This window comes from Oxyura jamaicensis, chromosome 4 (assembly GCF_011077185.1).
Source record: "Oxyura jamaicensis isolate SHBP4307 breed ruddy duck chromosome 4, BPBGC_Ojam_1.0, whole genome shotgun sequence".
NCBI classification, from domain to species: Eukaryota; Metazoa; Chordata; class Aves; order Anseriformes; family Anatidae; genus Oxyura; species Oxyura jamaicensis.
Window position 1 is genome coordinate 84638425 of NC_048896.1, and position 17608 is coordinate 84656032.

At 40.9% G+C, this 17608-nt stretch overlaps 1 protein-coding gene across 15 annotated transcripts in view; it reads left to right on the forward strand.

Annotated features, from left to right (window-relative positions):
* The window catches only part of SORCS2 (sortilin related VPS10 domain containing receptor 2), a 572554-nt gene that overhangs the window by 154775 nt on the left and 400171 nt on the right, over positions 1 to 17608 (forward strand). Inside the window, exon 1 of one of the 15 annotated variants that reach the window (XM_035325109.1) lies at positions 10120 to 10266. The exons of the other annotated variants lie outside the window; for them this stretch is intronic. Within the exon in view, the coding sequence (XP_035181000.1) occupies positions 10135 to 10266 (132 nt within the window). The 5' untranslated portion in view covers positions 10120 to 10134. Of the gene's footprint in view, positions 1 to 10119; positions 10267 to 17608 lie in introns of those variants that run through there. 15 annotated transcript variants of the gene reach the window in all.

Here is a 17608-nt window from a genome sequence, read left to right on the forward strand (position 1 = left end):
GTCAAAACAGAAAGTCTTCCTGGTCTCAGAGAAGTTCCTCATCTCTAGCTTCTGTTATTTGGAATAAATTATTTGTGTATCTCCATCTTATCAGCTCACCTTAGTGACTGTCCAGTGTATTTCACATTTTGTCTAATGATCTATCTTTCTACTTTGTCCCTGTCTCTGTCTCCATTTTTTTGTCATTCTGCTCTGTCTTGATATTATAATTGCTATTTATTTAATTTCAATCTGAAAAACAAGGGCATAATGCGTTTGAAAAGCTCAATATTTTATGAAGTTGTCTAATATTTCTTTTATTCTGTTAATTCCTCGGGATGCTTCCCTCCCTGCAAAAACAAGGCTCAGTTTCTGGAAGTGTTCCATATCAGCTCCCAGCTCTGCATCTTGAGGTTGGCTTGTCTGTGTTAGTTACATGCATGGTTATGAGAGACGGAGAGCGAGCAGGCTTAGTTTTCTACTATTTCTCCTAAACCAAATGAGAAACGGTCCTTATCAAAAATGTGAGTGAGTCTGATGCTGCCACCCACACTTTCTTTATAAAGAAAAGCCATCACAGAAAAGGATCTTGATAAGGAAATACTGATAGTATTTTTCTAGAGCTGAAAATTTAATATGGCATGTTAGTGATATCTCTTGCACCAAAATAGTGCTGTTGACTCCAGTTTCACTTCAGTACCTCTAAAGTCTTCAGAAATACTTTCAGGATTGAATGTGAGCAGAATGGATTTTGGTGTTTCCTGGGATTATTCTCTGTTTTCACAGTACAAAATAATTACGTATGTGAACTGTGAGTGTGATCAGCTGGATGGGACCCTTACACCCGCTGCGGACAGCTGGTGACCACTGTCAGTGCCTCCTCAGGCAGGGTCTCCACAGCAAAGTGCTACTGGGCAGAGGTGAGATTCGCAGCTCAGGTTGCTGTGCCAGTGACAATCAGGATGAAGAGCTCATGGTGAAGGGTGCTTTTGCCAAAAGAGCCAACATAAAGCTGAGGGGACACTTGAGCTGGAATAGCTTCTGATGACAAAAATCACCAGTTTGTCCCCGTGAACCCCATCTTCACAGCAAGAAATTTTTTTTTGCTGTAACATAGCAGTATAGCTGTAGGGGTGAAACTTTCCTTACACAGAAGTGGCCAAAGAGGTCAGGGTCTGTCACAACCCTCCATAAGCTCACTAGCATCCCTCTCACCTAGCTGCTCTGTAAACAGGAGCATTACTTTTCTGTCACTTGAAATGGCTTCGTGTTAAGGAATTGTGCTGTCATGTGGGCAGGCTGCCTTTCAGACAGTGTCTTGGCACAGAGAAGCCGTCTGGTCTTGGAGAGTGATGTTTTCCTCTGCTTTTGAGTGTATCATATGTTTTTCACAAATGAATTCCTTAGTCTGAATGCGATGCTGTGGTGCGTGGATCAATACTGTTCCTCTGCGGCAAGGTGCACAGAATGCCAAATGCATTCGGCAGTCTGTTATTATAAGGCTACTTAGCAGAGCCAAGAAGCCTGCAACCACCACTTTCATTAACGGTAATTATCCTTGAGCAGCTGTGATAGGAGCAGGGGCCTGAATGGTAATTAGCCCCAATTGTTAGGAGATGCATTTTCAGGTTCCTGTACCATTTTTCTGTCTGTTTAAAGAACAGACCGAGGGAAGTGTGATAAATCCGGAGTCCTTGCTGTTGGAGAGGAGCTGGCTGCCTGCTGATCAGTTCAAATTAGGATGTTCTTAGCATGTCCATGTGCTCTTGCTGCAGTCAGAAATCATCCTGCATATACGCGGTTTGGGTCTTTGCAGCAACATTAACATTTTCCTATCTGTCTTCTGAACAGATGCATTGCTTTATTGTTAAGTTTTATGTTGTAATAAATTCAAGTGACAACTAATGCAGACCTGTTTCAATTCAGTTTTGTTACATAGGTAGAGAGTTGCATGCCTGTCACCAATGAGCAGAATTACAAGAGGTGGAAGTACCAAAGATACGTCAGTCATAGATGAAATTGATGTTCTATCCATCAGCGAAATAAATTTTCAGTGGAAGTTTGGTGCAAGATTTAAATGGAAAAATAACTCTTTATTTTTTAAACTTATTTTCTTCTCAGAACCTTCTGTGCCATTATGTTTCTGTAACAGTAAACAGCATTTGGTGAGCTTGAAAAGTATTATGTCCTTCCCCCAACATCTTTTCATGAAACAAGACGGAGCCCAAAAGAATTAGTAAAGCTCTTACTGTGCAGCACAAAGCTGCTAGATACTTGTTTGTCCTTGGAAAATATCAGCTAACCGTATCTAGTAATGTTCATCTTCAAAACTTTTTACAAGCATTAGTTAATGAATTCCTGGGACACTGCTTAACCTTTGAAAAAGGATGCATGATGGAAAACTGAAGTAAAGATATTATGTAGCACATACTTTTCTGTACTGAATTTCTGTGTAGGAAACACCTCTTGTTTTGGGGGAAAGAGTGAATGTTGAAGACTTGCTCCTGTGCTTTGGTAAGGAACCTTAAGGAATTAGGTCAGAACCAAATTCATTCGGTATGTCTGTGCTAGATGCTGGGCCCTGACAGGATTTGTCTTGGATGTCTCTTCAGATTGCTAAGTTATGTTTTGTATGACTGGCATTTATAGTGTACTATATAGAATAGTTATTGACTCCTTTTCAACTTACATGTAAAAGTGTATGATAAAAATCTCTGTAAAGCAGGAGTAAATTTCATAGTATTACAGATTTGACTGTAGATTTCAGTATATCCTTAAAGCGCCTTTTCTTTTCTTGCTACTTCAGATTTTATTTAATTATTTTCTTTTCCTGCAAGTTAAGTTTTTTCTGCTTTCTGTTGGCGGTCTAAAACAATAAAGAATGGTTTCCCTCATCTAGCTCTAGCAGAATTTCATTGATGCTATTTGGTGTCAATAAATAGCATTTGATGAGCTTGAAAGTCATTGCCTCAACGTCTTCTCACAAAACGAGACTGAGCCCAAAAGAATTAGTAAAGCTCTTTCCATGCAGCACAGATCTGCCAGGTCAGTGTTGAGAAACACTGAGGCATTGCATAGATGGGAGTGGAGGGGACTCCTGCAGAGACTGAAGTGTTTGAGGAACCAGGCACAGGGCTAATTTTTGACCATGTGCTAGCTGGATGCCTTGAGGTGAGTTTTTCAACTTTCTAGCAGCCTTCTTGGAAGTCTCCACCGATCTCTGGAGCAAAGGCTGTGCTGATCTAGCTGTTAAAAGCAGAAGCTTCCAATATTTACATTTTTGACACCTTTCCTCTGCATAACTCAAAGTCCAGGGCTTTGTATTCTGTTGTAAGAGTGCTTTGTTGATGCTAGTACTGTTTTGTCTGCCTGCTTCTCTGTATAGAAAAGAAAGCCGTATGAAGGCATGCTTATAGCAAAGTCTAACAGAGAAGAGCTCAGCAGCTGAAGCAGAGATGTCTGGGCTTAAAATAATCATCCATATACAAGTTATTGAATCTATCCACATATTCCTTTGCAGTAGCTCTTCTCCCTACCTTCTTCCTTTCTTCCTTTCCTTTTTTTTTTTTTTTTTTTTGGCTAATCTTCTTGTTCAGCAGCTATTTGCTTCTAGGTTGTGTTAAGTTACAACTTAATTGAAATTCCCCCATTTGTTGGCTATGTGTAGGCCCCCTGGTGCCTTGTTAAGTGCTCTGTTACCAATGAATGTTCTTAATTATGTTCTGGAAGACGTTGTTCAAGTCACAAGTCATTTACTCAAGGTTTGGGCCCAGCAGGTAAACATTTTCAAATTAATTTAGGTTGCTAAACAGAAATTGCTTAGATTGCGTGAATGCTGATAACTTGCACTTCTTACTGAATTCTGGGGGAGAGGAGATTATTTTCTGCAGTTTGAAATCAGCCCGATTGCTGTCTAAATGATAGAATAGGGGGTTACTATTCTCCTAGTTTGAAATATATTGACTGTAATTCCCCAACTGTACATAATTATAATCCTGAATCATCATAGCATCTTCTCATACTGGGCAACTAAAGGGTAATGATGTGGATGTACAGAGTGCTGTCTACAAAGTGTCTAAGTTGAACATTTAGAAGGGACATTGGGTGTGTGCTAATGAAAACTGTCACTTCTAAATTGCTGGTAACAACATCTGACTGCAGATGGCTAACATGAAGTTTCATTGTTCTGCATCTTAACAGTTTCACATAAAGTAAAACAATAAAGCTGGCTAAAAATCTATGATTCCTTTGTGCATACAGTTATGCATTATAGCAAATGCTCTAGATATTTTAGATATTGAAGGTGTGTCTATAGAGAAATGATCTGTTATTCTCACACTAAGGACATACCTTTTGTTCTGTGGGTCTTCATTTTTTTAACCTTTCATTGAAAGCCATATATAGAATCTTTCTAATTTCTTAGCTGTCATTATCATCCTCGTAATCTTTGTCCTAGTGCCCTTACTAATGAATGACAACCATTTAAAAATCCAGCATCAGCAAAACTAATACAGGACTATATCCAACATGAAGGGCAGAGCACTCAGGGCTGCACTGCTGATGGACGCAGACTTTTACAACTGCAAACATATCTTGACCGTAACAAGACAAATTATGGGGAAAGTGTTTCCTCCCCTCTGTATCCAGTTGTAAATCAACCAATAAATAAAGCTAGCAAAAAAGCAAACTAGAAATCTCTGAACACATATAAATCTCCTTGAGTTTAACTTAAACAGTTCCACTCAATTTTGGTGAGCAGAGTGTGCCTCTTCCTGCTGAGCAATAAAGAAATAGAAATCTGAGTCTGACATAAACACAGCCTCAGTTTCTGATGCAAACACTCTTGCGATGATAACTGTAGTTCCAGAAAATTAACTTCAGCAGGGTCTGTTGGCACAAGCATGGACAAGAGTAGCACAAGAGTGGTCCTGGTAGTTTATGCAGCAAACTTTAATGTGGGCATGTATTTGTGCAGCTGGAAATGGGGACTGCTGCTGTTGTAACTTGAAGTGCATACAGTCGTTTTGCTTTGTATTCCCTCCTACTGTTGATAACCTGTCTACCTGTGGAAAACCATGTTAGCCGTTTTAATCTGAGCTAATAGTGCTGAATATCAATACTTTTTAGTGCTACACTTTGGTTAGCATCTGTGATTTTGTTAGTATAGAACTTCTGACTTCAACACAGCAGTCTTAATCATAAAAAACATTGAGCTCGTGGAAAAACTGTCAACACCGGAATTTAATTTTATAAATAGCTATAATGCTATACTTGTTAAGACTTCCTTGTGAAAACATCCCTTCAACACAATTTCTCCCACAGTAAAAAATAAAAAAAAGACTTAGCTAGGTAAAGACAAAAAGTTACTGTCAAATGCCCTGCAGGTTGTTCTGTCAGGGTTTATGAAGTAAAATCTATTTCTTTGTGAGTTGAATTTACAATAAAAATCCAGATTTTCATCTTTCAATCTTGTTCAAAATGTTCTATGTGTAGGGGAGGGACTGGATGCATCCGAAACTGTGGAAGTATACAAGAAAATATGATTCATGACTGTCATCTTCTGCAAGTAGGTGACTGTCTGAGGCATCTGACGGTGAAGCTGGACGTGGATGGAGTATTTACAGGAAAGTGGATTTGTGAGATCGTTTGTGACAATTGAGATCATGCAGGCTGTACAGTTATTTGACAACTGGGTATTAGTGGAATCTGAGTAGTTTCCATCAGAAGATGTAAATAATGGAGATTTGGGCTACTTTGGAGAGGAAAGCAGGTAAGTGCCTAGGAAAAATGGTACTGGGTTCTTAAGGGGTGTGTGGTACAATTGGATTTGGAAGAATATGAAACTGCTAAGTCGGCACAGAAGACCCTCAACCTGATGGTGGTACTTCCATGTTGCTGTGGTCTTTGCCAGCAGCCGTTCGGCAGCTGCAGGGGTGGTCCCCAACTGCTCTTTCTGCAGTGGTGACAAGGATTTCAAGTTCTGATGTCATACTTGATGCTTTATTGAGACTTCTTTCTATGCATGGTGGCAGCTGGTGCTCAGCTATACTTGGAGATATTGGTCAGAACTGGTCTGAGTGGGAAGTGATGAAGAACCTCTGTTCTGGCACGTGAACAGCACACCAGGCCTCTCCAGTTGGTAGGCGATAAAAGCATGGGCCTGGTTAAGTACCAGTAAGAATGTGTATACGTGGCGAATATGGAAAAACTATCTTAGTAGAAGCTGGCAAGAAAGACAAAAGCTGCAGATACTGTGGGTGGATGAAACAGTCAGCAAAGTGGAAGCTGGTTGTTCAGTTCCCCTGAAGCCCCATTTACTTCTGAATGGCCATGATGCAATGACTCCCCTGTGTGCCAGATGACTTCCTCCAGGCCCCCAAAGAAATTCCACTCTTTCCCCTTATGTGCTTGAGAGGTAAGGATGTGCCTCTACATTTCCTAAGCAACCTAGATCAAAACAGACTGAGCTGGCAAGAGCTGTGATGGCTTCCTGTTCAGCCTATTCATCATACTTGACTGCTGATCTCCACATGCTTTCCGTTCTGGTATTATAATACAAACCTCTTTTGCCAGTCATTTTAGTCATTTCAGTGGGAATATTTCCTGTAATATTCACGTCAATATCAAAGAGCTTATTGGGATTCAATAAATAGCAATTGTTGATATGTATCAGCAGTAATTAACATTCTTCAAATTCTTGATCCTCATCCATAACAATATAGCACCAAAGACCCGAAGGTAAAGGGGTAGCACTATCAAATGGTGCAGAGACTGCTTTCACCAGGTCATAAATCTGTTTTAATAAAAATCTGAAAGCAAAACTAGAAGTTCTTTCCTCACAGGAATCCAAATACTTTAGTCTTTCACATATATAGGAGGGGAATATACCTACCCACAAGTATCAGAAAGAGCAGAGACCATAGTTAGGCAGTAAAAAGGCTTTTTGAAGACTTCAGTGAGTTGAGGCTCTGGGTTTATTCTGTCACTTCTTCAAAACTAATTACCCACTGCTGTGTATTGAAGCATGCTGGGGTGTTGCCATACTTTCCTCCTTACATCCCTGAGGAATAGTTCATCTTCCGCTTCCTTTCAGAGAATCCAGAGATATGTTCTGATGTATGAACTAGTGATAGAACTATGGCAAAGCTTTAGCCCCCCTCTTTCGCCCGCCCCCCCCCCCCCCGAGAAGAAAATAGAAGTAAAAGAAGTATATTCCACTTTCTTCCCCTGGTTACTTTTTTCAGTTGCAGGGCCTCTTCCATAGTAAGGCATGCATATTCTTTTTTATTTATTTAATTGCTTTAAAATTTTCCCTAACATCCCTAGTTTTTCATGTTCAGGAGTGCTGTCCTTAAACCACAAGGCACTGTTATATTATTCACCTGTGAGCAGAAAGGCACTTTTCCACCCATGTTGTCTGAATAGTGTAATCACAGTGGAATTTATATTTAGAGGACAAAAATAATCAGAGAGAGAGGGGCAGGTTGTTCTGTACTGGCTGGTGTCTGGAAGAGATGGCAAAAGTCCCTGTGGTCACAACTTGTTGATATCATTCAAAACATTGTCTGGAATAAACAGTTTATTGCCTCCTATCCCAAACTACTGTATGTAGGGCAGTTCTACTCCTAATGCTGGTTATTTAATAGAATAGTTCAGCTGGAACGGACCTACAAAGTCCAAGTCCAACTGCCTGACCACTTCAGGGCTAGTGAAAAGAGAAGGCATATTAATGAGGGTGATCTCCACAGGCCTCTTGAACACTGCCAGGCATGGGGCATGCACCACCTCCCTAGGAAGCCTGTTCCCGTGTTTCACCACCCTCATTGTAAAGAAGTGTTTCTTACTCTCTGGTCCAGACCTCCCCTGGCATAGTTTGTTGCCGTTGCCTCCTGCTCTGTCATCAGGTCCCCGGGAGCAGAGACCAGCACCTCCCTCTCGCCTTCCCCTCCTCAGGAAGCTGCTGAGAGCAGCAGGGTCTCCTCCGACCTGCCTTTTCTCCAGACGAGACAACCCAACTGTCCTCCCCACTCCACATAGGACATGCCTTCTCGCCCTTTGGCCAGGGTTGTTGCTCTCCTCTGGACTTTTTCATGGTCCTCAACATCCTTTTTGCATTGTGGAGCCCAGAACTATACACAGTATTCAAAGTGAGACTTCACCAGCACGGAATACAGCTGAAGAACAGCTACACATCTTAAATCAGTTTGAATTCCTCTGCGTTTGTTTTATGAAGCTTAGTGGACCACTGTAATCTGTAATTGCTTTTGCCCCTTTATTTTTCTGCAGATGATCAGTTGCATAGTTGGAGAAGATAGCAGGCTTTCAAACCAGCTTGTCTGAACTAATACAACCTCAGAAAATGTGTTTTTCTTGAGAAATACTCGAAGTCATATCTAAGTAGGTGTGAATACTAAGATCTGCACTGAATATCTCCCCAACAACAACAAAAAAATACAAAACCAAAACTCTGTTTATTATGGAAGCTTCCCAGTACTGTTTTAAGTGACCTTACTGAGAGCACCATCCAAAAAACCTGTACACAGAAGCAAATGGTTAACTAGATCAGTAGACTGAATTGCTTATGAACTACTCCACTCTCAGCAGTCATGGTTTCCTCTGGTAGATATATCGATGACCCAACACTAATTCCTCAAGCTGTTTATGCTTCATGTGTCAGAAGACCAATCTAATACTTTTTCTCTCCTTTCAGAAGGCTCAGAGAATACTAAACTACATTTCTTTTCCAGGCTAGGAGTGCACTGAAAAACATGTATTCAGGTAGTTGCAGGCACTGTCTTAGGGTTTGGGTTTGGGTTTGGGTTTGGGTTTGGGTTTGGGTTTGGGTTTGGGTTTGGGTTTGGGTTTGGGTTTGGGTTTGGGTTTGGGTTTGGGTTCACCCTCACCCCCTACCCCCAGCTGCACCTAGTGATGACTTGCACAAGTTTTCCTTATTCAGTCTTTATCTTCGTCCACCTGGCATCAAGAATTAATATAAACAGCAGTCTCAGATGGAGATTTTTAGTCAAAAAACCCCTCTTCCAGCATTGTTGCAACAATATCCTTAGGGACAGGACTCGATAACACTAGTAAACTAGTAATAGTATTATCTACTATTACATAGTGTATTCTAAACTACCAACGAGCAACTGATCACTTGGTAAGAATGCTAAAAATGTCTGATAATGAAAGAGGACTGTTTTGGTGGGAGTTTCCTTGTATTCAGATTTGGTGAGAACACCTTAACAATTTTCCAGTACTAAGTTTGTTCTGTTAATATGCTAGGAATTGTTACGATGCTCTCATCAGTGGATGAACTTATTTTGGTAAAACAGCATTAGGAAAACTGATTTTTAAAAATAGTTATATGTACAGCAAGCAGAAACTTCTTATTCCAAACCAAGTTTCTCCTCTCTATTGCAGAGGCTGGTGATGAGTGGTCGCCATTCTTTAACTCTTGGAAAAAGTAAAGGAAGAAAAATCTCCGTTCATTGCTAGTTGAGGAGGTTTTATATATGTATACTTCAGGGCTTTTATTTTTTATTTTTCTTTTTATGGCCCTTGATGTCTCCCTGTGTCTAGTAACAGTTTTTTTGGGGGCAATTTTTCCTGTAGGCTGCTCTATTAGCTGTGGCTGGTTACCCTCTGCACCAGCCACTTCGTGCCTTGATGCTGCAGCTCCATCTCCAGTGTCCTGACTTCACATTTTCTCCCAATGTCAGCTAGTTGGGCACTTGCCTTGTAAGTGATCTTTCTCATCTGGTCCTCAGGATACCACTGAGTAGCTTCCACGTGGACCTCTTCCAGTGTGTTTATCCACATCCCTAGCAGTTATTCCCTAACTTGTTACAGCTGGTGTGAAGTGGTTGCCATGAGGCCAAGAATGAGAGCCGGTATCTTTAAGAAAAGCCCAGTTTCTGCTCCTGCTTTATGACTCTGTATACAGCTTGGCCTGTACCTTCGTGCAGTGTTTCACTGTTCACCAGGGCACTGGGGCTCCCTTGCTAATTGCTTGCAAGCTGACTTTTCACAGACAGTCTCTTATGTCGTGCATCTGGACACGGAGCTCTGTGCTGCCCTCGCTAGAGCTGGCACAGCTGGCTTCACTTCCCTTGAGCTCTCTCTTAAAACAACTGGCACGAGCACGAGGAGAACTGCATGGAAGTGTTTGCAGTGCATATAAATAGGCATCCAGAATACTCCTCCTGTCTGCCTGCTGGCTTGCCATGCCTTGCAGTGTTTCAGAAAGATGGTCTTGCTTGCCTGAATCCTCCCCCGCTTGGAAGTGCTGTAAGTTTGCATCACCATCCCTAAGACCCTCACGGGGAAACCACTTGCAGCTGCTGACAATTCTGATAGATCTTAACCGTTAGTCCTTTCATATACAGAAAATAACAACTCCAAAACTAAATACAGAGGTGTTTGGTTTGATCAGCATGATTGGTAAACTCAATCTCAAGTGGAAATGCTTTTTTACCATCGGAATCTGTTGCCAGCACTTGTAATTATTGTTTTCAAAGATCAGAGTTTTGGAGCATAGGAAAATTATAGTTTTGACATACAGAGGTAGGATGCAACTACTTTTTTTGCCATTCTTATAATCCAGCTTTAGTGCTAAGATACAAATACACATTTTTTCTTCATTTGGCTGTGGGTAGGTATGTGGTTTCTTGGGGGGGCAAGTGCAGCTAGCTTGCTGTTTTAGTTCACCCAGAAGTGACACAGCAAATTGCATTGACAAACATAGCCAATATGATATGCTCAAAGTGAAGAATTTCAGGTTGTGAAAAGAGTAAAAAGAAGAATGCTTTTTATGGTATGTTGGTGTTTACTTGAAAATGTTTGTCTATGCTTTGTATTGCAAAGGTGAAAAGGAAAAGGGCCAAATCAGCTTGGGGCTCTTATTAGTATAACCCTGTGGCAGAGCATAAATATTTACCCCTTAAATGAAGTAATCACAACCAAGTTGCATCCTTATTATATTAGACATGTATAACTGTGCAGCCTTGGAAAACTTGCTCTTTAGAAAACCGGATTTAGCAGACGAGTGAAATAACAAGCCAGGAAAGGCAAGGACAAATCAGGGTGGTGGTGGTAATTGCATCATTAGCAGTAATCACAATTGCCCAGGCATTAGGAAAGCATCCTTGTGGCAGGCAGTTGAGATGCATAAAGCAGTTTTGTAATGAGAGAGAGCACCTTTTGCTCTCCTAAAAACGATCTAGCCAGGATGTAGCGCAGTCTGGGAAAACGGCACCATATGCTTGTGGGTTGTACTGAACTCTGCTACGAAAAGCCCAAAAGCTGGACAGGTTTCTATGCCTCAGCAAAGGCAGAGTAGGTGTCTGGAGGTAACAACATCACCGTAATGTTCTGCCAGGCACCATCCTAACGTGGCTGGGAGCCAAGCCTGAGTAAGCTCCTGGCCCCATATCCCTGCCCATAACTGTATTCCCTGCTGCTTAAGGACCCAGCTTGCCTGCGGAGCCTGCCCGCATCTCCTCCCTGACATGGGAGCAGAGGCTTCCCTCCCTGCTGGTGAGGAGCAAGGGGCTGCAGCCAGCCTCATCGCTGCTGTCGCCTCGGCAAGCAGCATGTTGTGGGGTGGGAAGGCAGTGTGGGTGCTGGGGGAGGCTGTGGGTAAAGGCAGGCACCGACAGAGAGGCTGGGGGGTTCCTCTGCCAGCATGGCAAAACTCAGTTTAGCCTATACCTCGGAGAAGCTGAAATGTAACCCAGCTCCTCTGCAACAGCCTAGCTTTGAAAGGCTGTGCGTCCTGTCCCCGTGGCTCAGCTTCAGAGAGCAGGAGGTCTCGGTGGTTTGAGATATGCTGCTAGCACAGGTGGCCTTGGACTTAGCTTAGTTTTCCTGTTGGTGAGAGAGATGCTGTGTAGGGCTTATAATATACAGAGGAAAAAAAAACTAACACAAACACAAATGGGCACATGCTTTCAGCACTGTCCATCTCAGTGACTTTCCTCTTCTAAGCTTTAGAAGTTAGCTCCCTTGTAGGATGGGCAGCAGGAACTGGTAGAGGTTTAATCCTATAGTTGTCACATAAACCAAACTCCTCTGACTTGGGTATGGAAAGTTCTCTCTTTGATGGAAATAATATTTTATTGTTTTTTAGTGCATGCAGAGGCTGGTGACTTGAGTCTGTTGTTAAGTATGGGAGCACAGGACTGTGCTCTGAAGACCCTGATCGTTTATAGATTGAAAGGTGCTGGTTAGTGTTGTGTTCCCCCCCCCCCCCCTTATCACATGTTATAAGCCCTAATTTTATTTTTATTAATTTAAACAACACACAAATACATTTGTTAGTATTGTATTGCATGAAACTGTTAGATACTATTATGGAGCAATTGGATAGTTAAAACACTGCTAAAGAGTGTGCAGAAATTGAAAGAATTAGTATTACTTATTTATTTCTATTACCTGTTAGGCTTTATTTTTTTATATACCACTGAGGAACGTAAGCTAACATTTAAGAAATTGTGATGTGTCTGGCTTAAGCTAAAAAAAGATCACACTAAAGGCTGAAAAGTCATGTTGACAATCTGCCCTGTTATTTATTTAGGGCTGAATAAAGTGGAGGCTGAATGTGTTGTCAACCTGGATTTTCAGCTTTAGCTCAGAATCTAAGTCAGATACTACATTGTATAAGAATAAATTCAGGTTCTTATATATTGCCTTTCCTTTTAATACTGTATTGTACTTTATAGAAAGGAGAACGTCTTACAGTCATTCTTGCAAGTCAGCTCCAGCCTGACATGCTAAAATGCAGGCATAAATGTGTCTTTCAACAGCAGGAAATGTTCACATGGAGTACAACAGGATCAGCCTGTTGGTAGAGAAGTGGTGTGAAAGCAGAGAGGTGGTAGTGTTCTGCAAACTGCAGGTGATCAAAAATGAGGAGATTAAACTCATTTAGAAATTGGCAAGCATCTTACTGAGTGCTTAATATATATGCGCATATATATGTTTGATATGTGATCAGTATAATGCATAGTGTAACCACAAACATCTAGTCAGTGTATGTGATATCTCGATCAGTGTTTACTTGCTGGCCTTTGAATGGCTCGAGTAGGTATGCTGCATTTTTTTTGAACTTTTCTTTCAGCTGAATTGCTGTGACACAACCAGTTAGAATTAAAAAAATAATCAAGAAAAGATAAGCAGTTATCCCAGAAAATGGTTTAATTGCACTAAAATCCTGAAAGTTAAAAATGCTAGTTAAAAAACCATTGATGCTGAATTCCTTTTGATTTGGAAAGGTCATTTAAAACTTCTCTCTGATGTGTATTTTATTGATGTGGACCTGTAATACAAGATCTTAGATGAAATGGGAGGCAGAGAAAACTCACTTTTTTTTCTTTCTTTTTTTTTTTTTTTTTTTTTTGGAAGTCTAAAGAGAACTCGCTGTTCTGTCTTGCTGTTTGGCTGAACAGTGTTTCCTGCAGATGTAGTGAGACCTCCTCCTACTGTTTCATTTCATTGTAGGCACTGAGTGTACTCAGCGTCGACACAGAGGATGAAAATCTCTAACCCTTTGAATGAGAAGTGCTCGAAATCATCGCTGTACAAAACAGCCAGCACACATCGATCACTCATCTCGTCCCAAGCGGCCGTGATCAAACCCCGTTCCCCAGGAGGGACAGCATTTCCTATAGTCCTCCAGGGCTTTCCGTGTAAGCTGTGAAAGAAGATGCTCTGATAGGAAATCTTTAACACGAGTTCCTCTCTAGTCCTCATTGACTGGAGTCAAGGTTATTGGCATCCACTGCCTTTGAGATGGAAAATAGATCTCATGATCTAGAACTCAAAGAAAATGTTCCTTCGAATTCCCTAGAGAGCACTAATCTCTATTTTTAATTGGGAGACCAAGTTTAAAAATGGATTTTATTAGGCCTCGTGTTCCATGCAGTAAAGAGGAATTTGCACAGCAGCAGCATTGTATTGTGGTAGCATTGAAATAGATGCTTGAAATGGGCTTGAAGTTTGAGATGCATTTTATGTGCTTTAAGCATCTTTTAAGAAAATGTTGCTGACATGATCTGACGTTGTTTTTTTGTACACATCCCTCTAAAGAAAGAACAGGCTATTAAAAAGAAATAAAAATCTACTAGATAAATCACCGTGAGGGCTATTACCTGTTGTTCGTTTCTTCCAATTTTTATTTAAAGCCATAGAGCTTTCATATTCTGAGTGTGTCTTGGGAAATTGCCATGCTGTCCAGAGTAATTTCAGGATGCGTGGAGTTTAAATTCACTCTATGCTCGAGCATATCTTCTGACAGTGTTAATGTGTTTCATTGGTAGAGGAACGTCAGAAACATCGCTGTTTCTATTGAACTTAACGTCCCTGTGTGATGCTATAAACAAACTGATAGCCACAATTCTCTTGTGGCACTAAGTTGTCTCAAATCATCTCTGTTTTCCCCTTAGCCCTCAGCCCCACTCGCAACTAATGCTTTAAAGCCCTGGAGATGTGACACGCTGGAGATCTGCACGGCTGGTGTGAGCTGGGTTCGGGCAGGCTGTGCTGCGACCACAGCCCTGCTCTGATTTATTTTTATGTAGAAGACGCATGCCTCTTGAGGATTTCTGTGGGGAAGGAAGTTCAGCTGCTGGAAAGTGCAGGATAGTCGTGTCAGGGACAAACCCAAGTAGTTTTGTCATTCTGCAGCTTTTATTTGCAGAGGAAAGTACTGTGTTGTGGTTTTGGTTAGTCTGGGTCTGGGCTGGAAGTTTGGCTTGAACTTTTCAGAGCCCCTGTTGTGAATCCTGCTAAGACTTGCTTTTTTCCCTCTAATTTTCCATTTAAATTCATTCGCAGTGAATTCATAAGCTTGGAGCTTGAAGTGCTTCTGGCAGACTTGTTACATGGGTGGTGAACTTTCAGCTGTGAAATTCTGAATGAAGGGTGTAGCAGGGACACAACAAACTGAGCTAATTTCCCCTCATTTTTCTCCTCCTCCTGGAGAAAAAAAAAAAAAAGGCATGAAAGGCTTTTCTTTCAGCATCTCTACTGGCAGTTGTTTGGATTCTACATTGCCCTCTGCACCCCGCAATACAGACTGAGCATTCAGGACTGATTTTGCATTAACAGGAAATATCTGTGTTTCAGAGGGGAGGAGAATCCCAAATTTCCTTAAATTCCGTAGCAGCTCCGAGTAATCTGAGCCAACATTCATCCCTTGTAGATCTGATAGCTGAACCGTGTATCAGAGAGACACAGTTAAATGTAATAAAGGGTGGATTTGAATCATGGTTTGGCCTGAATGTAACCCTGAATTAAATGTCTTATATTAATATTTACAATTGATATTAATCATTGCAATTAGTAATAACACTAATCAGAAACAAAATAGTAACCTCATTAAAATTCTCATTTTGGTAATGCAACATGACTCAGATGTTTGAAGTGAAATGGGATGCAAATTCCTTACATATGAAAAATGGTTTGTAGGAGTTTTTTAGCTAAGGTTTACAGCTACTTCTGGTGGAAATGCAGAATTCAGTTAAATGGAGATCAGAGGAATGGAAAATCTAGTCTTGTGGCAGACTCCTGCTGGAGCAGGCTTGGTTACCATTTATCTCTGAGGTTATGTGTCTTGCAATTTAAATATCATGTTGCATAAACTGAAATCATTAGGGATTAAGAATATTTATGGTAACCATAAAACGTGTGATGATACTATCAGGTGTAATATTCATAGCATCGTATGTGGTAAATATATAGTGATCAAAATACTGAGTTTTCAGGTACTTCCCCCTACTTTTCCAATCAAAACAGCACTATAAAATAGAGGCACTTAATTTCCTACTGCTGATATGATCTTTCTGCTAACTCCACCAGTAAAAGAGTACAAATACTTCTCACCGCATCTTAGCCAAGAAACACACATTTAAAAGCGGGTTCTGAGCAGTTTCTATAACATTCTGTATTCTCTTGCCAGAAATTTTCTGTTCTGCTCCTGATTATGTTCCAGTTGCAATCATGTAAACCATAATGATAATGAAAGATATTCGGTATTCTAGGAAAATATTTTCAGTGTATTCTAGAAAATAGTTTCAGTGCTTTCTTGGGCTTTGCAAGTCTAACAACGTGACCTGTCTCATGACTGAAATATTTGCAAAAACATTTTGTCTCAGAGTCTTTCCCAGCTTTTCATCACAGGAGAGTCTCTCCATCTTCTTTTTTTCCTCTCCATTTCAGAGTGCCTTAATTGCTACAAGTCCTAGCACAAAAGTCTCATCTGAATGCATCATGTGCAATCTTCCTGGCTGTAGCAGAAATGTCTGCCTTTTATTTTATTTTATTTTTTCCGTTTTTGTTTTGTGTTTGTTTTAAAGCCCTACTGCAGCAGCTAAGGGTTCTCCTCTGTCTGTAGGGATTGGATACAAAGAAATTACATGGCTTCTGCCTGGTAGCTGTAAACCCATCTTTTCAAAAAATAAAAAACTTTTTTTTTTGTGTGTGTGTGGCTGAGAATGCTGCAGTTGCCTTATCCTGTAAACTGTCTGCATTCAGTAAGTGTGGAAAAGTATAACCACAAAGTTCTAGGTAAACTGAGATTTTTGCCTCTTTGCTGTCAGAAATCTCCATTACCACTTGGTTTGGGAGAAATTTCCCATCCAGCTCCCTGTTTTGGTGTTTACAGCTCTCAGTTTTAGAGGATTATTGTTATTTATTTTTTTTTCCCCCAGAAATTGCGCACTCTATTTGGCTATTCAAACTGCTGAGAAAGCCTGCTGAACGTTGTTTTTCCATCTCACCACTAGGCACAACCTTGATGTTACTCTTTCAGGGGTGTGCTTCATTTTGTTCCAGCTGTTAACATGCAGAAATAATTGATTATGGAATGAGAAGGAAGTGTGTTCTCAGTCTTCTGACTTATTTCTTCCAGCCAGATCCATACAGGTAGAGACATTTTCCTCGGAGAACATGAATGATATCCCTCATCCTCCACATGGATTTACAGATTGACTTTCTTCATGGGCCCAGAGAAGCGCATTGACAAGAGCTGCTAGTACCATGGGTACCTACTTCATGGTCTGTATGGAAAGGTTGGCTTGGCTTTTCAGCTGGAGAGGCTGCTGTGTCTGGAAGCACGTTTTTGACTAAGCAAGGACTGAGTAATTCAGTACTATTTCCATCCATGTGAAATGAATTTCCTCTTCCATTGTCTCCATGTCTCCTCAGCTCAGGGTTACGCATAACGGCCTTATGGCCCTGCTGTATTGTCAGATATGCTGTGTATATGTTACAGATAGGATTATCTGGACTTGTAAGTTGTTTGGGGCCTGCAACTTTGGCTGGGTCTGTGTTCATCCACTGTCTAGCACAGTGGGGCATGCCCTTTAAGTGGAGACTGAATTTGGAGCATAATCATGAAAACAAATGGTTTGACAAAATTCAGGGACAACTTAAAAACAAACACACAACAAAACAAAAAACTCAGGTCTTTCTCTTCACCCGTCTGGTACTTATCTTTAGAAGGTTCACTGTCTTCTCATAAAATCTCTGTATTTAAATAGCTCCAGATAAATCAAAAGAGCAATTACAGAGGAGACTCATGGCTTCATAGTACTCCCCAGACCAACCATCTTGACTGTCCTCCCTGCCATTC